Source organism: Anomaloglossus baeobatrachus, chromosome 8 (assembly GCF_048569485.1).
Source record: "Anomaloglossus baeobatrachus isolate aAnoBae1 chromosome 8, aAnoBae1.hap1, whole genome shotgun sequence".
Lineage (NCBI taxonomy): Eukaryota > Metazoa > Chordata > Amphibia > Anura > Aromobatidae > Anomaloglossus > Anomaloglossus baeobatrachus.
Window position 1 is genome coordinate 188,450,327 of NC_134360.1, and position 25,312 is coordinate 188,475,638.

General features: G+C 46.7%; 1 protein-coding gene across 1 annotated transcript in view; it reads right to left on the minus strand.

The window, feature by feature from the left end:
- Positions 1–24,133, minus strand: part of GTF2B (general transcription factor IIB) — a 39,568-nt gene extending 15,435 nt beyond the window's left edge. Inside the window, exons 1-2 of the mRNA XM_075321018.1 lie at positions 23,970–24,133; positions 1,916–2,016 (exon numbers count right to left, since the gene is read on the minus strand). Coding sequence (XP_075177133.1) covers positions 1,916–2,016; positions 23,970–23,986 — 118 coding nt within the window. The 5' untranslated portion in view covers positions 23,987–24,133. The remainder of the gene's footprint in view (positions 1–1,915; positions 2,017–23,969) is intronic.
- Between the last annotated feature and the right edge of the window lie 1,179 nt (positions 24,134–25,312).

The window sequence follows — 25,312 nt, forward strand, 5'->3', positions numbered from 1 at the left end:
TCCTACACGTGACCCCCAGCGAAAGAACCCTGGAAAATGGCCGAAGTAGGGTTATCAACCTGGGCAAATCCAGGTCCCCTCCTACCTTCGTGACCTCAGAGGGAGCACTGCTCCACCCCTGGCTTGAGTTATGGACAATATCCCAACATGGAATATGGGCCATAACTTTGCCTGGGAGCGTCGTAGGCGGACGCCAACGCTCTCATTGTGACAGCTATGAATTTAGCTACGGAACGAGAGGACTCATGACTTGTCTACTAGTTCCCCATTGGCTGATATCACGCCTGGGGTATTTCCCCAGGTCCTGCTCCCATAAAAAGGGTGTGCCAGCATCGTCCGCATGCGGAGACACCATTTTTATGGTTGCCATATTTATCGGAAATATGGCTTGCGAGATATGAACCATTTTTTACTGGAGTCGTTCTGTCTGGATACTTCCATAGCCTTGCTAATTAGATAGCAGCCCCTACTACAGGGTCATGGCAGGGAGTCATCCTGTGTCCATTGTTCCCACATCACCTAATCTCCATATCACAGGAGATGGCCATGGGATGTGACATCTTCACAGATGCTGGACATCTGAGACAAGAAGGGAGGGGGCACTGCCATGGAGTGATGAGAGCGATTATGACTGGAAGTCATAATTCATCTTCATATCCCAGGGTTTGCCTCACACCTTCCCTTTGTCCGGCCCCAGTGCATCGCTTTGAGAAAGCGTTACATACTTTAGATTTGGTGCGGGCGCTCCGGATCTATGTGTCACGCACCGCTGCTCTTAGGCGGTGCACCTCTCTTTTTGTGCTGACCGCAGGTCAGCGCAAGGGGCTCTCGGCTTCCAAGCCGACCCTAGCTCGTTGGATCAGGTCGGCCATTTCCGATGCCTACCAATGTGCTCAGGTGCCTCCCCCGCCGGGGATTAAAGCGCACTCGACCAGAGCTGTCGGTGCCTCTTGGGCTTTCAGGCACCAGGCTACGGCTCAGCAGGTCTGTCAGGCTGCCACTTGGTCCAGTCTGCATACCTTTTCGAAGCACTACCAAGTGCATGCTCATGCTCCGGCAGATGCGAGCTTGGGCAGACGCATCCTTCAGGCGGCTGTCGCCCATTTGTGAAGTTAGGTTGTTACCTAATTCACAGTTATCTGTTTTTTCCCACCCATGGACTGCTTTGAGACGTCCCATGGTTTGGGTCTCCCATAAGGAACGATAAAGAAAAAGAGAATTTTGTTTACTTACCGTAAATTCTTTTTCTTATAGTTCCGACATGGGAGACCCAGCACCCTCCCTGTTGCCTGTTGGCATGTCTTATTCCGTGTGTTTTTCACCGGCTGTTGTTGTAGACAGAGGTTCCGGTTAGTTCCGGGTATTACTCTATTTCTACTAATGGGTGGATGTCCTCCTTCAGCTTTTGCACTAAACTGGTTTGGTCCTGTCATCCAGGGGTGTCTATGCTCGGAGGGAGGAGCTACACTTTTTAGTGTAGTACTTTGTGTGTCCTCCGGAGGCATAAGCTATACACCCATGGTTTGGGTCTCCCATGTCGGAACTATAAGAAAAATAATTTACGGTAAGTAAACAAAATTCTCTTTTCTTCAGCCACCTGACTACCGTGGCCTGCGATTGCCTGCAGCAGTCAGGTGAATGGAAAAGGTGATCCTAGGACTTTGCTCCAGTCACCTGAGCACTGCAGGTAATTACAGGCCTCACGGTGACTGAAGATTGGACATCACTTCCTCTCCTCATGTAGACATGGAGCGTCCATCATTGGATGTATGACGATTAGGGCAAGAGAGTATGTCTAAACTTCTGGTCAGACATCCCCTGTAATATGCTCTCTAAAAAGTGATTGGCGTGGAGTTCTGTAGGCCGAGATCTGCTGTACCCCAGTATACGAGCCACACTCCACAACTGAGCTTACCTACAACAAGTCCACATTCTGAGCAGATCATGTCTCCGGCTCTATAGTCTTCAACCAAAATGGCTTCAGGATGATTTGGACAAGTCACTCTCGGTTCCACACTAAGGAAAAACAAAAAAAATAAACAAATCAATTGGGTAAAAGGCACATGTAATGAGGACAGGTCATATCTCCTGACAGGTCTATGTAATAATTCAAAAAACATGCAGAATTATTACATGAAGTAATTACATATTTTTAGCATGATAGGCAGTCACTGCACTGCCTTTTGCCTCAGAAGGTAAAGGGAACTCCTCATTAGTTTTGGGCAGCATCCACGGCTGGGCCGCCCCCCACACCCATCCACGGCCGGGCCGCCGGCTGCCCCCCACACCCATCCACGGCCGGGCCGCCGGCTGCCCCCCACACCCATCCACGGCCGGGCCGCCGGCTGCCCCCCACACCCATCCACGGCCGGGCCGCCGGCTGCCCCCATGTTTGTACTCTGAAGGATGCTGCATGGTACTTCTGTACTAGAGCATGTAAGAGAGCCATCATTGTATGCTGTATTTCTTGCTCCTATGACCTCTCATCTGATATATATATTCTCTGTCAACAAAAGCTAAATCTGCCCAATTCCTGAAATACCGGAATCTAATAATACCGCACTTTGCTTGCATCCAGTCATAACACACGCCGAAGAATGTGTGTCCTCCTTATTTCCTCCATCTGTCAAATCAAACAAAAGGCACTAGAGTGAGGCACACACCCTGCCATTTTACACATTTGGACTACTCCCTTTGACTTGCCGTTCGGCTCCTATTTCTTTACCATTCTGAGAAGTGCCGCACTGCAATTTCATGCAGTCATCGGGCAGGCATCGGAGGTCACAGGGTGTCCCCTGCCTGGATGGAGACCTGCTTGTATACATGTAGTGTTCTCTTGACATTAGGAGTTTTTCACGGCTCCTCGCCTACAATGAAGGGGTGTAATTTACTCTAAAGTCAGGGGATTACCAGAATGAATGAATGAACAAAAGGACGAGGACATTACAGCCAGCGCTTAAGGACATGTTCACAGGGAGCCTTCAGATGGGTTTTTTCTCGTTAGTCATCTGTAGACCATTGACCAATGTATTCAGCAGAATCTAATACAAAAGTTTCATGTACGACCAACAGATCTTACCAAAATATAGTGGGACCTACTAAACGGCCCATGGGTCAGCATTTAGTCTATAACCAGTTCCATGGTACGCCACCTAGCGTGAAGCACTCAGACCCATGTTAGTCTATGGCGCCTACACATGACCGATATTTTCCTTAAACTAAGCTAGGCTAAGGGAGGAAATCGCTGCATGTCCAGGTTTGACCAGTTTCATCTCTTGCTCAGCCATGCAAGTCAATGGGTGCGTGGGAAACATCAGAACGCACTCCGATGTCATCCAAGTGCAGTTTAATTTCCAAGGACTCACAAGGGAGACATTGTACACAATTGTTTCCACATCTGATCACACCATGCAGACACTGGTCAGAGTGTGATCTGCATGACTGGCCCAGTTCTCCTAGAGGAGAGTCTATGCCAGACGTCTCAAACATGCAGCCCCTGAGGCTGCTTCTTGCGGTACATACACAGAGCCACCACCATCACCGATTTCCTTCAGGTGAATATAACTTGCAGCACGTCTCTGCACAGCTTTACTAATGGCAGCTGCCGCTGGCCAATCAGAGGCCAGCAGCTAACATGGGTGTATTCTGATTGGCCGGCACGGCTGCAATTAGTACGGAAGTGAGGAGAGCAGCAGTGCCGTAAATCGCTCCCCAGAAGGAAAGCACTGATGGTGGCGGCCCCATGTACCGGACAACAATCGTCACAGCCCTTACGGGATCTAGGTACCTGCGTGCTGCAAGAAGCAGGTAAGGAAGACACCGAGGGAATGGAGGAAAGGTGAGAAAAATTTTTTTTTTTTTTTTTTTTGTATGTGAACGTCATAGCAGGGGATATTCCCACCACAGGATGGGGACAATATGGGCACCTTACCACCACAGGATAGGGACAATATGGGCACCTTACCACCACAGGATAGGGACAATATAGGCACCTTACAACAGGATGGGGACAATACAAAAAGGATGGAAATATTAGACAAAATTATTATATGGTGGTAATTGAAAAATAAATATTTACAAGAAGGGGATGAAATGTCAAAAAAAAAAAAAAAAAAGTAAATAAAAGAATGATTTTATATTTACCATTAAAAAATACTTTTTATAATTAAACTGAAAGAAAAAAAGAAAAAGTGCACATTACAATAAACGAGCAAAAAATGTCCAAGAAACAAGAGCCAAGGGTGCATAGAAAAAAAAAATATGTGATCACTAAAAAAAGGTTACTAGGTCTAGCAGAGAATGCGGCCCCTCAAATTTTTTTTTCTATGTGTGGCCCATATACTCAGCAGAGTTTGAGACCCCTGCTCTACACCATCTGCCTCCTAATTTGTTTCTCCTGACTCCTAGTACACGTTAATAAAATTAGTGATGTGTTAAGTAAATCATTCATGACCCGCTGCTGTTTTACTTTTGCAATTGTGTATTTTTTCATTAACTCGAGTAACCTTCTTTCACGGCTGCTCTTCATACAATGACTCCAGCTTTATTCTTCAGGATGGGCACTATTGTCGCAAACTTTTTTTTTTTCTTAATAATTTGATCAAAATTGCCCTTTTTTCCAAAAATGTTTTATGGTTTTGGATTGGTGGCCTAAGCCACACGGCGAGAAAATCGGTGCGAGTGGAGTGCGATAAAACATCGCATTCCCCTCGGACCAATTCTAGCCTGTGTGTAAGTGTACATGAGCGATTATTTTCTCAGCCCTAATCGGACCGAGAAAACAATCGCGGCATGCTGCCACTGTAATGCGAGACTCTTTCTTTCGCACCCATTCAAGTGAATGGGGCGACAAAAAAAAAAAAAAAAAAAAAAAAAAAGAAAACGCACTGCACTTGCGGTACACCGGTGTACTGCCAGTGCAGTGCGAGAATGGCAATAGCCGGCTACAGAGGAGAGAGGGAGAGAAATCCCTCCCTCCCCTCCTTAGAGCCGCCCTCCCCCCGCAGCTGAGGTCTGCTCACATAATCGGACCTCAGATGCAGGCACACTCGTATGACACTCTGTTCCTGCTGTGCTGCCAGCGCGAGCCGAGTCTCATGCGAGCATCGCAGTAGTCCCCGTGTGGCCCCAGCCTAACACTTTGTATCACATGTGCAAGGTGCAAGCAACGCTGAACACTGGAGTCTTGAAACGAGAGAAAGAAAAAATAAAAAAATAAATAATAATAATAATAATAATAATAATAATAATAATAATAATAATAATAATAATAATAATAATAATAATAAGCACCAAAGCTGAAAAAAAAAAAAAAAAAAGTCAGCAAAACCTGCGTTTTGGCTGCAGCTTCCTTACTGCCAAAACGTTCGGTTTTAGCTGCAGAAACGCAACGTGTGAGGATGGTTCGTTAAAGTTCACTTAAGTGCTTTTATTCGCTAAAGATCACCATTGGCCTATGTAGAAATCATTCCCCCCATGTGAATGTTGGGCATAGCCTGTACTCTATTCCTGCAGCTAGAATATAATGGACAGCACACATCAGATCGGCTTAAAGCCCTCATCATCATCATCACATGACCCCAGTACGGACCCTCAGGGTGTAACATTCAGGGAGAAGGACTTGTTTCGCGTCGGGGAGCAGAATATACAGTTTTACTTCCTGGTAGGGGAAAAGCTGTAAATAACTGTATATAATCAGGTCACTTGTCAACTCGGTGACGCAGATACGGTATTTACCGGCATCTACTGCAGATCAAAGTGTTTTCCCGCTGTAGCTTTGATGATTTAGTAGAGACAGACGTGTCAGCGCCGTGTGATCTCTGCTCGGCTTCTGTTGTGTGTGTCAGACACGGCGAGTCTCTGCTCAGACTTCCAATGTTACCAGACTCTGTGCCGGCATCATTAGAACAGCGCCAGTTATGGAGGAACTTACACTCTTCGACAAACTGGTTCAGAGACAAAAACAGCTGAACTCCACTAATTTTGCGGTGCTGAAAACGAATGCGAGGCTTAAAATTTGCTCTAATTTTCAAGATCTAGAGGAGGTTGACACCTTTCATGCATAGAAAAATTGAGTATTTCATCATCATTGGATTATTAGCAGCTAGTCTATGACATCTGTTTAGTCTATTGAGCCTTGAGTATTCTATCTTAGAGTGACCAATCAAAAAAAAACAAAACACAACACTCCAATGGTGTAATCCTAATTACATTTGCATCAACTACTTTTTTTTTTTAAAATGCTCTCTGTGCAATGTATACAGTTTTAGGATTTCTTAGCATATTGACATGTTTCTATATGGTTCTTTCGGATATGCCTCGTTCTTTCATTAACAAAGCAGATGGCTTTTTCTACATATGTGGAGAAGTCACTTGACTCACAAAAGACAAATCTTGGCCAGTAGGAAAGCCTACAACCTGTATTTGGGCTGCAGAATAGGAGATCATGACAAGAGTTTGGCTCCACATATATGCTGTAATAGATTTACATCACATCTTACCCAGTAATTGCTTAGGAAAAAAGACCATCTATGCCTTTTGCAGTCCCAATGATCTGCAGAGCGCTAACCCATCATGCTGCCAATTGCCATTTCTGCATTGTGCCTCCCATTAGGAAAGGAGTTTCACTGAAGTGGACTCTACAGTAGCCAACCATTCCATCTGCACCCAGAACCACATACAGAGGAACTGACAGTTTGAAGAGCACCAGAAACAAGGTTGAAGTCAAGAAGAGGGCACTTGGCGTCATGAAGCATCTTCCTCTCACCACCCAGACTGTCGGCATCCTCAGCTGACCCACACCTTATAACAGTGAGGTGAAGGATCTGGTGAGAGATTTGGATCTGCCCAATAGTAAAGAGTGCTTTACACGCTGCGACATCGCTAACGATATATCGTCCGGGTCACGGTGTTTATGACGCCCATCCGGCACAGTTAGCGAAATCGCAGCGTGTGACAGCTAGGAGCTACAATCAACGATCGCAAAAACGTCAAAAACCGTTGATCGTCGACACGGTCGACACATCGTCGCTCCTTTTCATAATATCGTTGGTGGTGCATGCCGCTGGTTGTTACAAAGGAACGAAAGGAACGAAAGGAACGAAAGGAACGAAAGGAACGAAAGGAACGAAAGGAACGAAAGGAACGAAAGGAACGAAAGGAACGAAAGGAACGAAAGGAACGAAAGGAACGAAAGGAACGAAAGGAACGAAAGGAACGAAAGGAACGAAAGGAACGAAAGGAACGAAAGGAACGAAAGGAACGAAAGGAGATGGTCGGGATGTTATGTCCCACTCATCTCCACCCCTCTGCTATTGGACGGCCGCTTAGTGATGCCGCACGCACCTCCCCCTTGAAGAAGGGATTGTTCGGCGGTCACAGCGACGTCGCTGAACAGGTATATGCGTGTGACGCTGCCGTAGCGATATTGTTCGCTACAGCAGCGATCACCAAATGTCACACGAACGACGGGGGCGTGTGTTATCGATTGCAACATCGCTAGCAATGTCGCAGCGTGTAAAGCACCCGTAAGGCTGAACTCTTAGGTTACAGCACAGAATCTCCTGGCAGTTGATGTTTGGATTTCTTTGTTCCACAAACGTGATAAAGATCTTGCCCAATACTCCTTCATGGAGGACGATCTTGTCACATGCAACAACATCAACGGTTTAATGGAGATTTTAAGTTAATTCAGAATCTAGAGGAATGGGAGGCGCTTCATAGATTCGTCCAAAAGAAGCTTACAAGCCATCTTGCTACCTTCAATAACAAAAAATTGTTAACGTGAAACAGCTGTTGAGGGGCCTGAACTATGACCAACATTTGTGGCCCCTCAGTGGTGAGTTAAACTTAAAGGGGTGGTTTACTACTCTGCAATAGTGGCCACATCCCTGTAAAACTGATAGGGAAGACATTTTCTAAATACCTTTGTTCAGCCAATTCTGCCTCTGAGCGGTACTATTGTGGTCCACTCATTCCCAGGAAGTGACCCCCCGGGGCTCTGTGACCTTTGAGATCCGATTAGGTCACATCAACTTCCAATTTACCTGACCTCACCAAGGCTGGTCCCAGTCTCCGTGAGTAACTGGGCTGTGGGCAGCGTTTCACCGCTCATCGCAGCGCAACATGTCGAGCGCTTGCCTTCACTGCACAGATGCTGGGCTGTGATTAGTGGTGAAACGTCGGCCACAGCCCAGTGATTCAGGGAGACTGGGGCCGGCCATGGTGATATCAGGTCAACTGGAAGTTGATGTGACATCACCAGCTCTCCAAGGTCATGGAGCCTGGGGGTCACTTCATAGGGATGAGCGGACCACAATACCACCGCTCAGAGGCAAAATTGGCTGAACAAGGTATTTAGAAAAATCCTTCCCTATCAGTTTTACAGAGTAGTGAACCACCTCTACAGGTGACTGCCCTCTTACTTGGTCTCCAGGGTGGATACACTTAAAAAAAAAAAAAAAAAAAAAAAAAGCCTTTCAGACACTCACTTCAGCCAGAGTAAAAATGTCTTACATCCAGCTATAAGATTATGTTATCCCCACTGTATATCAAGTTGGGCCTAATGAAGAGGTTTGTAAAGGCAATGGATAACAATTAGTTATGAGTGAGCACTACCATGCTCGGGTGTTCGGTACTCGTAACTAGTGATGAGCGAGCACTACGATGCTCGAGAGCTCTGTACTCGTAACTAGTGATGAGCGGGCACTACGATGCTCGAGAGCTCTGTACTCGTAACTAGTGATGAGCGGGCACTACGATGCTCGAGAGCTCTGTACTCGTAACTAGTGATGAGCGGGCACTACGATGCTCGAGAGCTCTGTACTCGTAACTAGTGATGAGCGGGCACTACGATGCTCGAGAGCTCTGTACTCGTAACTGGTGATGAGCGGGCACTACGATGCTCGAGAGCTCTGTACTCGTAACTAGTGATGAGCGGGCACTACAATGCTCGAGAGCTCTGTACTCGTAACTAGTGATGAGCGGGCACTACCATGCTCGGGTGCTCTGTACTCGTAACTAGTACAGATGAGTGAGCAGTAAAATGCTTGGGTGCTCGATGCTCAGGTCGAGCTTTTTAAGTCCTCGGGTGCTCAACCCAAGGAAAGAGCCCATTGTTAGCCTATGGGATACCCGAGCATTTTTCCGGCGGGACCCCCGGCAGTCTGCAGAAAGTCTAAAAATGTCACAAATGTATAAGGCTATGTGCGCACTTACCGGATTTTGCCGCGGATTTTTCGCGGATTTGCTGCATGTTTCGCTGCAGAAAATGTTCATAACATCTCTGCAGTGAATCACCAGCAAATCCTATGGAGAAAAAAAATCCTGTGCGCACTGGGCGGAATTTGACAGCTGCATGTTTTGCTGCAGGAATCCCGCAGCAAAAACAAGTGCATGTCACTTCTTTTCCGCACATCGCTGCGGGATTTCACTCCATTGACTCAATGTTAATCATGAAATCCCACAGGGAATAACGCAGGCAGCAAATTCTGTGCGGTTCACTGCGTTTTCCTGCGTTATTCCCTGCGGTATTTTGCGGTTTACCTCCGGTAATGTACATCACTTGCTTGCGGTTTTGCAGGGAAGTGATGTCATTACAGGAACAGGAAGTCGTGCAGAGAGTAAACACACACACATCAGACACAGAACACATCACAGACATAGATCACATAGACACAGACACATAGAACACACATAGAAAGAAAACGGAAATATAGGAAAAAAAGAACGTGGGCTCCGCTGTATTTTTACCTTCCAGCCGAGGTAAGCACACAGCGGCGGCCTGGTATCCTCAGGCTGGGGAGGGAGAGGGGCAGGGGTAATGTCCCCCGCCTCACTTCCCCTCCCGCAGCCGAGAATATCAGCCGCAGCTGCCCCGGGAATGTCGCATGCATTATGCGGCACTGCCGGCGTGTCCTCGGCTCTTCTTGCCACCGTGTAGCAGTGGTGACAAGGTAATACAAGGGGTTAATGGTGATGGGGGACCACCGCCATTAACCCCAGGCTTGATCATGGCAGCGTCTATGTGACAGCTGACATGATCAACCCGTAAGTAAAGTGAAAAAAACACAGACACCGAAAAATCCTTTATTTTAAATAAAACCAACAAGCCTCGTTCACCATTTTATTAACCCCTCCCAAACAAAACTCCGGCGTAATCCACCGCTCCGACATCCACAGCTCCGGCTCCTGCGTCCTGCACTGCTGACATCCAGCCGCGACTGTCACAGACACAGGCTGAATGCAGCAGACAGCAGAGGTAATTACCGGTCATTTCCCACGGCCGGTAATGTGAACTCACTGCCGACCGTGGGAAATGCAGCGATCTGTCTATCCCTCTATCTATCTATCCCTCTGTCTGTCTATCTATCTATCTATCTATCCCTCTATCTATTCTTCTGTCTATCTACTATCAGAATTAAATGTATTTTTTTTTTTTTTTTTTCTTCAATGTGCTTTATTGCATTGAATGCAATAAAGCACATCCCAACCCGCACGCGGCAAAACCGCGAACAATACCGCGGTAAAGCCGCGGCAAACCGCATGCGGTTTTCGGGTGCGGTTTCCCGCGGTTTTTTACCGAGGGTGCGGTAATCTTTGAGAGGATGCGGAATTTTCTCAAGAAAATTCCATTTCCCAGTGCGCACAGAGCCTTACAGTGCTCAAATGACATGGGACCAGCATGGGGAAGACCCCTGTAAGCATTTCTGACTCCCATGTCACTGCTGTGAGCAATGTTGTCTTTGTATTAGGGGGGAGGAAGAATCCTGTGTTCCTCCTCCCATGTGACATGCACTTTGGCTTAGTAGTGTATGTGCAGCAGCTTCTCTCTGCCTGTACATTCGTTCTTAAGCGAAACCAAACGTGAACAGTAGAAAAAAATATATATATATATCATTCACTTGTCTGCAGACTCCTGGGACACGTCCGATCGCTGCAGGACCTGCCGGTGATCAGCTGATGCGGTCACCTGACAGCATCACCTGATCGTAAAAGTCCAGCGGTGAGGCCGGCTTTTTACCGCCCGACCGGTTTAAACGATCAGCTGATGCTTTCAAGTGACCGCATCAGCTGATTACCGGCAGCTCCTGCAGCGATCGGACGGGAGTCTGCACAGAGGTGTATAGTTTTTTTTTTATATACTTATGCATCAGCTGATTGTATAAAAGCTGTTTATACAATTAGCTGATGTGTCATGTACTTCAGGTCCTTGAACCTGATACATCTGATCACTTTGCCTTCCGGTAAACAGATCTGATGATATTAAGTTCGGATTGGGGGGTGTCTTTAGTTCAATAAAGATGGAGTCACTAATTGTGTTTTTGATTTCTAATAATAATATTTTTCTCTGTGTTGTGTTTTTTATCTTTACTAGAAATTCATGGTGGCCATGCCCAATATTGGCATGCGTGACACCATGAATTTAGGTCTTAGGGTCAGCTGATAATACACAGCTAGCTCTAACCCACCCCATTACCACCCAGCGAGCCACCCGGCACCAGGGCCACTGGAAGAGTTGGATACAGCGCCAGAAGATGGCGCTTCTATGAAAGCGCCGTTTTTTGGGGCTCCTGTGGACTGCAATTTGCAGAGGGGGGGGGGCAGAAAGCTTGGGCTAACCTGCACTGCAGATTCCAATCAGCTGCCTAGTTGTACCTGGCTGGACACAAATATTGGGCAAAGCTCACAGGTTTGTTTTTTTTTAATTATTTCATGACATTCATGAAATAAAAAACAAAAAAAAAAAACAAAAAAAAACACAACACAGAAAAAATACTTTATGATAAATACACAGACACACTTAGGAACGCCATCTTTATTACTCCCTCTCACCCCTCCACGATCCTGGTCTATCTTCAACCCATGAAGCTCTGCTATATCACACAGCACAGGGAGGAAGAACACTGCTGCTCCCCTGTGCTGTTTAATGGAGCAGAAGCTGCGGTGGGTTGGTAGGTGGTGACGTCACCGCTGCCACAGTAACCTACTGAGCGGGTTACTATAGCAATGGTGATCTCCGATCAGCTGATTCCCAGCACAGCTATTCAGCGGCTCCTTCAGGAGCCAGAGCATAGCGGCCCCGGTAATCAAGTGATCGGAGATCACCGATGCTATAGTAACCCGCTCAGTAGATTATTATGGCAATGGTGAAGTCACGTCTCCTAGTACCAACACTACCTAAGACACACACTAAATCTGTCCCTAGCTCCTCTGCACCTCCCCCTACACTAGCTGACTGTGGATCACACTGCCGAGCACAGCACCGTCAGCTGTCATAGAGCGGATGACGCTGTGTGGCCAGCCAAACACTAATGCCACAGCCATGTTGGTAGTGGCATTACAGTGTGTGACAGCCAATCCCTGCATATGGGCTGACTCCGTAAATACCGCCCACGTGCAGGGAGGGGGAGCCGAGCATCTGCCCGAGCATCTCGCCGGTACTCTGAGCTCGCCGAGTATCCCAAGAACTGAGATGCTTGGGCGAGCATCATCCTAGTAACTAGTGATGAGTGAGGACTACCATGCTCGGGTGCTGGGTACTCGTAACTAGTGATTAGTGGGCACTACCATGCTCGGGTGCTTAATACTTGTAATAACCAGTCAAGACGCCCAGACGAGAGCGACTTGAGTACTAAGTAATGGAAGTCAATGGGGAACTCTAGCTACAGAAAAATGCTCAAGAGTCCCATTTACTATCATTAAACTAAATACACGAGTCGAGCCCATCTGACTGCTGGTCATGAGTACCAAGCACCTGAGCGTGGTAGTGCTCGCTCATCACTAATAAAAATGCAAAAGCATTCAAGTACTGTATCTCATTGATACATTTCCAAGGTTGAGTGAAGAAAAGATAAAGAAGGAGTCTTCATGGGACCTCAGATTCTTAGGCTATGTGCGCACGTGTGCGTAATTCATGCAGTTACGCTGCGCTTTGTAGCGCAGCGTAACTGCATGCGTCCTGCGTCCCCTGCACAATCTATGGAGATTGTGCAGGGGCCGTGAGCACGTGGCGTCTTAGAGCGCAGCGCTTCGGCTGCTGCCCGAAGCGCTGCGTTCTAGAAGTGACATGTCACTTCTTCCGTGCGCTTTGCCGGCAGCCCCTGCTCTGTCTATGGCAGGAGCTGCAGGCAGAGCGCATGGAATCGGCTTTTTTTTTTTCTCTACGGACATTTTCTGCAGCGATTTGAAGCGCACATGTGCTCTTCAGATCGCTGCAGAAAATTCTGCAGTGACTGTACGCAACGTGCGCACATAGCCTTAAAAGGGAATCTCACCACTTTGACCCTTTGAAACTGTTAATATGGGCATACAGGTTATAGAATGCTGACAGTCTTATTTTGGTCTCATATCAGATGCCTTGTTATGGGAAAAATCATCTTTGATCACTTTATATAAATTATATATTCCAGGCTATGGGGTGGATGCTGCCTGGAAGATAACTCCGCCTCCAGAGTATATTTTAAATAAATGGGGCGTTTAAGTGGTGACAGTTTCCCTTTAAACTTCTTCAAGACGAGGAGTTTCTCCAGTTGTTGCAGGGCAAGGAAAAGGCTGCAGGGGTAGTATTCGCAACAGTGGCAACTAATTGTTGGGAAACTCAAGATCAGACAACTATGAAGAGTTGGTGGAAAATCTCAAAACATAAAAAGGATCATGTCCTTAAAGATTAATTTTAAATCAGAAAATAGTCATAAAAAATATTCTGCATCTTTATATTTGCAAAAATAAAGTTTCCAAATAATGAAACTTATGCATTAATTATACGTCGCAGTAAAATGAAGACTCTCTGCTATTATAGAATCTTCATTGTCAGATTGGAATTCAGGAGGGGAGAAGCGGCTCACGTCATAAATGAAGGGACAACATTTGACTATATATATATAAGACAGGGTAATCGTCATATTTGACACTGCAGACTATACTGTAGTATTGTGGTTGTCCAAAGTAGTGGAGAATCCTTTTAAAAAGGGGTCTTCCATTTTCAGGAATGTGGACCCCAAATATTCTACAATACCAACAGAACAGGTCCTCGCCCTCCGCCAGTATCAGAGCTTTTGGTGCAGTGGTGACATCACGATGACAACACATACCACGGCTGCTGACGATCACTACAGCAGTGATGTATGCCGTCTACATGATGGGAGTTTTGGCTGCAGCAGTGACACTACATCGACAGCGTGTATAGACCCCAAACTCCACAACTGGTTACAGTGATTATGGATGCTGTCAACATGATGCCAATGCTGCAGCCAAAACAGCAGGGCAGCGCAGCGGCAGGGAGGCGGTGCTGGACCCAGGGAGAGTAACTTATGTTTGTTGCTTTGGATATTTTAGAGTATTTGGGGTTCACCTTCATCAAAGTGGAAAACACCCTTTAACATTACTTTATACACATTTTACTGCAAAATACCATAAAGGAGCCCATGAATGAGAGGTGGATTTTCCACAATGCACAAGACATTCATTTTCAGAAAGTGTGTGTATGAGGCTATAAGATTTTATTACTGCTTTTCAAAAATGTGAAAATTGTCCCAGCAGCAAAAAAAATAGGCTCGGTTCCCACGCCAAACACGCCCATAGGCCCTAGCTTAGCATAGTGCCAATACAGTGACCTTATAGCATAGCGTGGGCCGGTGACAGTCCCCATACCTTTCCTTTTACTGCATGGACTGCTGTCTTGTTTTGTTCTTGTACAACAGCAGACTTCTGTTATTCTATGCCAATCCGGTGAGAAAAGTAGTGTATGTACATACATACATACATACATACATACATACACACACGTGTATCTTCTAAGGAGTGGATAAGGTCTAAGGCTATGTGCGCACGTTGCGTACTGGCCCTGCAGAAATTTCTGCAGCGATTTGAACAGCACACGTGCGCTTCAAATTGCTGCAGAAAGTCCGTAGTGAAAAAAAAAAAAAGCCGATTCCATGCGCTCTGACTGCAGCTCCTCCCATAGACAGGGAGGGCGCTGCATGCAGAGCGCAGGAAAGAAGTGACATGTCACTTCTTAAAACGCGCGCTTCGGGCAGCAGCAGAAGCGCTGCGCTCTAATACGCCACGTGCGCACGTCTCCTGCATAGTCTTCATAGATTATGCTGGGGACGCAGGACGCATGCAGTTACGCCGCGGTGCAGATCGCAGCGTGACTGCATGCAAATACGCAACGTGCGCACATCTATATTATAATTATATATATATATATATATATATATATATATATATATATATATATATATATAATCGCCTTAGTCTGTCTGTCTGTGTCTGTCTGGCTCCAAAATTGTGTCCTTACGGTGACACAAAGCTGATTGGCCGCTGGGCTCGCCATGGCCCCGCCCCCCCACACGGATTGGCCGCTCGCCCAGGCTGCGCCCCCACACGGATTGGCCAGCCGCTCGCCCAGGCTCCGCCCCCCCCCCCACAGACTGGCCTCTCGCCCCGGCACCCTGCAGGCATTGGCAACTCTGCCACGCACCGCCCCCCCACGCATTCCACGCTAGCTCTGGCCCCGCCCCGCCCCCCCCACGCATTCCCCGAACCGACAGACACGGAGCCACGACTCCCAGGTGAGTACTGTACCCCCGGGAGCCCACGTCCGCGTACGCCGCCAAAACCAGCCGACACATACCCTCGCATTGCTGGGGCTGGCCGGCGTATGCTGGTGTGGGCTCCCGTGCGAGCGGGAGACGAGATACGCTGGTAACCATGGTAGCAGTTTCCAGCGCATCAAGGTCCTGCAGCGGCGGAACATACATACACACATCAGATCACACACACACACACACACCGCATCCACATACTCACAACATCCTGGGATATCGCTTGCTTCTCGGCGGCGATACTGTGCTGTGAGCTTCCAGGACCTGCCGGAGGATCACATGGCCAGAAGCATGTGGCATCTCCGGATGTTGTGAGGCTGAGGCTGGGGGCAGAGAGGCTGAGGCTGGGGGCAGAGAGGCTGCGGGCAGAGAGGCTGCGGGCAGAGAGGCTGCGGGCAGAGAGGCTGCGGCTGGTGCAGCATGGGGGATGGAGCACGTTTGGGAGTGCGCAGCATGGCGGATGGAGCACGATGGGAAGTGCACACCTCCCCCCAAAACACACACGCGCGCGCAACACACACAACGCTACAGACAGCGCTACACAAACTATATACACACACACATACGTGTGTGTGATTATATATATATATATATATATATATATATATATATATATATATATATATATATATATATATATATATATATATATATCTATATCTATATATATATACACACACACATATATATATACATATATACACACACACACATATATTTATATATATATATATATATATATATATATATATATATATATATATATATATATATATATATATATATATATATATATATATATATATATATATATATATATATATATATATATATATATATATACACATACATACATACATACATACACACACACACACACACACATGTGTATATGTATACGTATATATACATATTTATACATATATACATATATATACACACACACACACATATACATATACATATACATATATATATAACAAAAATCATACATGAACTACACAATACGTAAATTCTAGAATACCCGATGCGTAGAATCGGGCCACCTTCTAGTAGCCTAATAATTATATAATAACTTATTCGACATTCTAATATTCTAATAAACCTGCAGCTTCAATATTGGGGCATTTTGTTAGAATTTGCTTGTTCCTACGGAATTAAAAAGTATCCTGGCTTCCACAGAAGAGCCACCGTGGACACAGTGGCTTTATGGACCAGCTGTCACTGTCTCCCATTATCCCCAACTAACACACACACACACACACACACACACACACACACACACAGTCATTGCCACCTTACTCCTATAAAGCTCTGCCCTTGGATTGAATAGACCATTTTCATAAAGCTGCAGTACAGAACAAATTCTGGAAAAAAGTAGAAGTAAAAAAAAAAAAAAAAAAAAAAAAAAATTTTACATTTTTACTTACCCTCCTTTTCCCAGTTTAAAAAGAAAAAAAACAACTATTTTAAATATAATACACACACACACACTATTTTTTTTACTATAAAAATTAACCTGTTGCTGTTGTACAGTCTGAAAGTCTATGATCAAAACATACAATTGATGCGTATGTTAGTGGCTTTAAAAAAAAAAGGGAGAAGAATCAAAGCCACAGCTCTGAGAAAATAAATAAATTGTTCCAATTAAATCATCCTCTATACCCTACAGGTGACACTAATGGTTCACTCACATGTCCTTCCACAGATTATGAAGCGGATCTACTCCACACCCTAAGGGCAGAGCTGAGGAACCCTTCCTGAATCTTTCATGTGATATTTATACTTTTAGAAGTCAATAAAAATGTTCCGTCACACCATAGCACACATCAATTTATCTCAATTTTTAAGAAGGGTGGGGGTGGGGATATACCAACAGCGAGAAAATGACGACTGTAGATTTCAACAATGCACCACAAGTCAGTTTACACTGCGTAAAAAGTGGGAGTGATATTTCTTTTTATCCCCCTAGAGCGGTACGATGCTGCGGTTTTGGAGCAGCCAAAAACGTACCAAATACTCATCCTGGGAACTTAGCCACAATTGGATAAAAAAAAACCCAGCAACTGACAGGAGCTCCCCTCACTGCCGTAACATGCAGATGTCGGATATGTGGCACAGCCAGCATTTGTCAGGTATGGTGCAGGCTCAGCTCCTGAGCCTGCTCCATGCATGGAAACTATAAGTAGCATCCATTATACTTCAAGAAGAGGGCTAAAGATGAAGACTCAACTAAAAAAAAATTAATTAAAAAAAAAAAACGTACGTAATGCTTCCAAAAATGTAGGCTATGTGCACACGTGTGTGCTCTGCACTGCACCTAAAAGGTGCGCTTCAGAGCGCAGCTGAAAAGCTCCATTCTGAAGCGCATGGTGCCGGCAGAGAACGTGCGCTCTGCATGCAGCTCCTGCCATAGACAGTGCAGGGGCTGCCAGCAAAGCGCATGGAAGAAGTGACATGTCACTTCTTAGAACGCGCGCTTCGGGCAGCAGCCGAAGCGCTGCGCTCTAAGACGCCACGTGGGCACGGCCCCTGCACAATCTCCAAAGCGCAGCGTAACTGCATGAATTACGCACACGTGCGCACATAGCCTTACTGATCCACATCTCCCCGTAATCAGTGTGGCTCTGGTCCTCTTCTGGCTCACATGCCCTGACTAGCAGAGTTTTGTTCCCAGTCTAAGGTCACACATCCGTATTATCTCCATCCGAGAAAGCCGGTCTGATTACATGGATCAGAATGGGATCAGTTTTTTTTGGATGTGAACAATTACATTTTCTCTATGAAAATCAAACTGTACTTGAACAACATCACCGATTTTTTGCACGGACCCATAGACTTGAATGCCCGAGCATGATGTGATCTACGGGGGCAAATTGTGCAAATTTTTCCCCATGGACCACAATGGAAGAGAAAAAAATTATATCAAATATAATATAACAATATTGGACACGAGTAAAATGTAACGCCAAAACATTGGATCGCACAAGGACCAAAAATACAGTCAGTCTGCACGAGCCTTAAGCTATGTGCCCACGGGACAACGTAACTGCGGATTGTGCCGAGGAAAACCTGCGGATTTATCTGGATTTTCCAGATAAATCTGCAGGTTTAAGCAAGGTCAGACATTCCCCATGTTACCCTATGGGATTTGGGGAGTGCTGTGTCCATGCTGCGGTATGTGCGGCTGCGGAATATGCTGCGGATGTCCCGCAGCCGCACGTAACTGCATGTCAATTATTCTTGCGGAAATATCTGCGGAATTCCTGCTCCTCCACTATGGAGATACAGGGCGAGACATCTGCAGATATTTCCGCACTGGTCCCGTAGGTTTACCGCAACAAAAAATGCTCGAACACCGCAGCAATGGATAGCTGCGGATTCCGGGGAGCAGCTGCGGTAAACCTGCGGAAATATCCACTGGTACGTTGTCCCATGGGCACATAGCCTTATACTGGGAACATGGCTAGCGCTCTATAAAGTAGACAATATGTGAGCCGCCAAAAATGAAAACCAATCACGTTGGCCAGAAGAGGACAGGAGTAGAGCTGGACATCAGGGAAGCCTCATCAATAACTATTTAATAAACTTATATACGAGGGATAACAGGAGGGGTAATAATTGTAGATAGAGGTTTGCATTTTTAGAATGAAAGGCACATCAAGCAGAAGTGACTTCTATCAGACCCCAGATGGATCCCACAATGATGACCGGACCCCACCGCCTCGGCACAGCAGCTACGCAACAAATCTGCTCTGCACATGAAGTGCTGCGCATTTCTTAGAACAAATGTCCAAGTGCAGGTGTGAACATAGCCTGAAGGCTGCACTGGAGACAAAAGATACCAAACAAAATATCGCAAGTGAAAATGTCAGCGACCAACAGATTCGGTCACAGTCATCAGAACCAGAAGGGTGCTGGCCGTGAAGTTACAGACCTAGCTCTGCAGATCAGATTGTGATTTGACGCCTGTTGTAGAAAATCAGCATTAATAATTCCTGGAGCCCGGTCTGCAGAATGAAGCGTCGTAGCAAAGTAGAAGTGAGACTTGTGCAGCTGCTGAGAGTCAGTATCACATCTATGGTGTAATCTCTTGTTCTGTCTCCCATTGTTAAAGGGAACCTGTCAGGTCCAATATGCATCCAGAACCAAGAGCAGTTCTTGGTGCATATTGCTAATCCCTGCCTAACCATCCCTGTATACACTAGCATAGAGATCAAAAAAAAAAAAAAAAGTATTTCTAAAGATCTGTTATGATATGCTAATAAGGGCAGGGACTAGTCACAAGGGCGATTGTTCCTGTGCTCATTCCGCCCTCTTAGCATGGCAGCATGCCCACAGGGGTGTGCTAACATGCTATTCATTGCCCAGCATTATCGGCGGTGACCTGCGTATCTATTGTTACTGCATCAGAACGCTGGGCTTAGGGTCACTACGTATGATCACAAGTCCCAGCACTTCCGGTCATGCACAGTATGAAGCCAGCTGAGCGTGTCCCGGCTTCAGAGAGATCTAGTGTGCATGACCGGAAGTGCCGGGAATCCTGATCATGCACTCACCCGAAGCCCATATTTCTGAAGCAGTGACAACGCACATAGGTACGCGCGTCACCGCTGATGATGCTGGGCATTGAAAACCATGTTAGTATGCCGCTGTGGGTATGCTGCCATGCTAAGAGGGCGGAATGAGCACAGGCACCAACGACCTTGTGACTAGTCCCGGCCCTCATTAGCATATCATAAGGGATCTTTAAAAAAAAAAACAACAACTTTTTCTAAAGATCTCTAGCATAGGCTAGTGTATACAGGGACAGTTAGGCAGGGATTAGCAATATTCACCCAGAACTGTCTGCTAGTGGTGCTGGGTGCATATTACACCTGACAGTTTTGGTTCTCTGGCTTTAAAGGGAACCTGAGAACGCCAGATTCAGCAAACGATGGCCCCCACTAACGTAATGCGGTATATTGGGGACCCTTTGTGGTGTCTGACATTGTGCAACTCTCAAATATGACCGCATCTGATCTTTAATGCAGGTGTGAACTCTGCCTTATTTAAAAGGGGTCATCCACTTATTGACAATGACATTAAATGGACCCCAGATGCTCACCCTGCAAAGTGGCCCTGCACCACGTCCTCAGATGTCTCCAGTGGTCTATCCAGTTACCACTGCAGCCAGTCAGAAGCCTCTTTTCCCCCCACCCCCAGAGACCCATATAAAATAGGTTAAGTAGAGGACATCCTATTATCTCACAAAGCATGGCCTGGACTGGACACAGGTACTGCTGCCCTGCTGAGAACAGGACTGAAGAAGTGCAGGCTACCGGCCTGCGGGTGTAAACAGGAGGGGGCTTATTCACTGATCGCAAACAGATCTAAAGACAATAAAATACATCAGAAAGGTGAAGAACTTCCCAAATACAAAACAAAAAACCCCTTCAAGCCATAACTACGATTAGCAGAATATATTACAACTACGAACGGCAAAGCGTAAAACCAAAGAGCAGTGTATAACGCTGCTCCCCGGGATCCTGGAAAATAAGCGCGCCAGGTACCTCCGGCACCAGCCCACCAGGGAACAGGCAGGGCACTGCTACAGTGGATCTGCAGGTAATGAAGGTGGATTCATTTGGTCATAGATTTTGCAAAATGTGAAATTCACAGAAAGATATGACACAGCAGGCAAGCGCTTATCAGTGTATAGTGTATGGTGCAGGTTCAGTACCCAAGCACCCTGCTTACAGGACAGGTGCTAGCTGCGCTATACAGCCAGCTTCTGCCTAGGCTGAAGAGTGCCGCTCCATTGTAAAGATCTCCTATGGTGATACGTTGTGACTAGTAATGATCAAGCACCCAAGCATGGTAGTGCTCATTCATCACTAGTTACGAGTACCGAGCACGGTAGTGCCCGCTCATCACTAGTTACGAGTACTCAGCACCCGAGCATGGTAGTGCCAGCTCATCACTAGTTACGAGTACTGAGCACCCGAGCATGGTAGTGCCAGCTCATCACTAGTTACAAGCACTGAGCACCCGAGCATGGTAGTGCCAGCTCATCACTAGTTACAAGTACTGAGCACCCGAGCATGGTAGTGCTCACTCATCACTAGTTACGAGTACTGAGCACCCGAGCATGGTAGTGCCCGCTCATCACTAGTTACAAGTACTGAGCACCCGAGCATGGTAGTGCTCACTCCTCACTAGTTACGAGTACTGAGCACCTGAGCATGGTAGTGCCCGCTCATCACTAGTTACGAGTACTGAGCACCCGAGCATGGTAGTGCCAGCTCATCACTAGTTACAAGCACTGAGCACCCGAGCATGGTAGTGCCCGCTCATCACTAGTTACGAGTACTGAGCACCCGAGCATGGTAGTGCCAGCTCATCACTAGTTACAAGTACTGAGCACCCGAGCATGGTAGTGCTCACTCATCACTAGTTACGAGTACTGAGCACCCGAGCATGGTAGTGCCCGCTCATCACTAGTTACAAGTACTGAGCACCCGAGCATGGTAGTGCCCGCTCATCACTAGTTACAAGTACTGAGCACCCGAGCATGGTAGTGCTCACTCCTCACTAGTTACGAGTACTGAGCACCCGAGCATGCTAGTGCCCGCTCATCACTAGTTACGAGTACTGAGCACCTGAGCATGGTAGTGCTCACTCATCACTAGTTACGAGTACTGAGCACGGTAGTCCCCGCTCATCACTAGTTACAAGTACTGAGCACCTGAGCATGGTAGTGCCCGCTCATCACTAGTTACAAGTACTGAGCACCTGAGCATGGTAGTGCTCACTCATCACTAGTTACAAGTACCGAGCACCTGAGCATGGCAGTGCCCGCTCATCACTAGTTACAAGTACTGAGCATGGTAGTGGCCGGTCATCACTAGTTACAAGTACTGAGCACCCGAGCATGGTAGTGCCCGCTCATCACTAGTTACAAGTACTGAGCACCTGAGCATTGTAGTGCCCGCTCATCACTAGTTACAAGTACTGAGCACCTGAGCATGGTAGTGCCCGCTCATCACTAGTTACAAGTACTGAGCACCTGAGCATTGTAGTGCCCGCTCATCACTAGTTACAAGTACCGAGCACCTGAGCATGGCAGTGCCCGCTCATCACTAGTTACGACTACAGAGCACCTGAGCATGGTAGTGCCCGCTGCTGTCTGTCACAAGTCCCTTTGACACTTGCCATAGACGTCAATACATAACAACAACCGCAACTCGCATGCAATTTACCTGTTGCCCAATGCTTGTTTTTGTCACATGACTTCAGAGAATTGTTTTCACGTGAAACATGTCGCACAATCTAAACAAGCGCCAACTGCTGCTGTGTAACCACTGACAATTTTCCGACAGCAGCCTTTAAGTGGAGAAGTGAGGGGGAGGGGGGGGCATCCATTGTGGCTCTGTGACATCTGCACCCACTAAAGATGTCACAGAACCACAATGGATGCCACAGCAGGGACCTGATTAGAAGGACCCGGTTGCAGTCATCCTGGTGCTCCAGATGAAGCTCAGCCACAGGTTAAAGTATCTGCTGCACACAACAGCCACAGAATAAAAGGACCGGAGCTAAAGAAAGTGGCACAGGGTGTAAGCTTTCCCCCTTAAATCCACCAGTGTAAAATCTCCCCTGCAGTACAATGTGAGCCCCCGAAACACCTCCCGCAGGGTCACATGAGCCCCCGAAACACCCCCCCCACAGTGCAATGCGAGTCCCCGAAACAACCCCCCACAATGCTACGCGAGTCCCCCCCACAGTGCTACGCGAGTCCCCCCCACAGTGCTACGCGAGTCCCCCCCACAGTGCTACGCGAGTCCCCGAAACACCCCCCCACAGTGCAAAGTGTCCCCCCACAGTACAACGCGAGTCCCCGAAACACCCCCCCACCCCACACTGCAAAGTGTCCCCCAAAATCCCTCACAGTGTGAGGTCTCCCCAGAAATCCCCCGCAGTGTTGCCCTCTATTTGTCCTGATCAGTAGACTGGCAGTTTCCAGCAAATTGCGTAAACCTGAGCGTTAGGGGACTGTCCCTTTAAGGCCGCCATATTGGTAGGACCCCAGCTTTCCCGGAGACCTTTAACTGAGGCAGTCACGTGGGACACACACGGCTTTATAACTGTGGGTGTTAGGGGGTCCAGGCCAGTTTGGGGTCAGGTGTGTGGGGGAAGTCAGGGGCTCGGGCTCCTGTGCGGAGTTGTTGTGGTCACAGCTGGGAGCAGCCATATCCTCAGGAAGCCTGAACCAGAACAGTCTGCCCAGCCCCGAACAACAAGCAGCCGTAAAGCGAGCCGTACGTACTGCCGCACATAACACAACCGGGCAGGTAACGGTAAAGAACCTCAGGGGTCACTCACCGACTCGTTGACGCCATTATGAAGGCGTCCGTTCTACTCGAACAAGTAATCCAGCAGGCTGAGCTCTTCCTTATATAGAGCTCGATCACGTGGTAGCGAAGACGCGCTCAGCAATGACGACGGCCCATTGTTATTGCTCGCGCAGGCGCAGATAGGACGTTCTCCGTAGTCAAGATCCCCAGCGCGCAGGTCTCTGGTCGGCCCCACTAACGTTAGGCAAAGATACTTACTGCGCATGCGCAGAGTGTACGCGGCGTCTACGTGCAGCTTTCACTTTCCACGTAGTTGTTTTTTTTGTTTTTTTTCCTTCTGAGATAAAACTACAACTCTCACAGCGTCCAGAGCGAGGATGGGAGACGTAGTAACCCCTTCACCCCCGGGCCATTTTCTATTTTTCGTTTTTTCCTCCCTTTTTCCGAGAGCCATAACTTTTTTTTTTTATTTTTCAGTCAATATTGCCATATGAGGGCTTGTTTTTTGCGGGAGGAGTTGCATTTTTGAATGATGACATTCATTCTGCCACATATTGTACTGAAAAATGGGAAAAAGATACCAAATGTAGTGAAATTGCAAGCAAAAAAAAAAAAAAGGCAATTCTATGATTGTTTTTTGGGTTTTGTATTCGAGGCGTTCACTATATAGTAAAACTGATGTGACCCTCTGACCCGCCGGGTCAGTACGAGTTCCTAGACACCAAACATGCATAGGATTACTTTTATATAAGGGGTGAACAAAATTCAGACGTTTCTTTAAAAAAAAGAAGAAAAAAAATTGCGCCTTTTGTCGCCATTTTCTAAGACCCCTAGCATTCTCATTTTTTCGGGATCTGGGGCTCAGTGATGGCTTATTTTTTGCGTCTTTAGCGGATGCTTCTAATTATACCAGTTTTGGATAGATGCAATGTTTTGATCTCCTGTTATTGCAGCTTAATGCAATGTTGTAGAGACCAAAAAAACGTAATTCTTGTGTTTTGATTTATTTTTTTTTCTCAGTACGCCATGTACCAATCAGATTATTTGATTTTATATTTTGATAAATTGGCAATGCCAAATGTATATTTTGTTGTATATTTTTATATTAAATGGGGGGGGAGGGGGTTTTGAACTTTTATTTATTTGAAATTTTATTTTAACTTTAGGCTATGTGCGCACGTTGCGTAATTTCCTGCATTTACACTGCGTCTAGCACTGCAGTGTAAGCTCATGCGTCCTGCGTCCCCAGCACAATCTATGAAGATTATGCATAATCTATGCGCACAATGCTTTTTTGAACGCAGCGATTTGAGTGTCAAAAATTTGACAAAATCTCTGCCTTCAAAAATGCAACTTGTCAATTATTCCGTG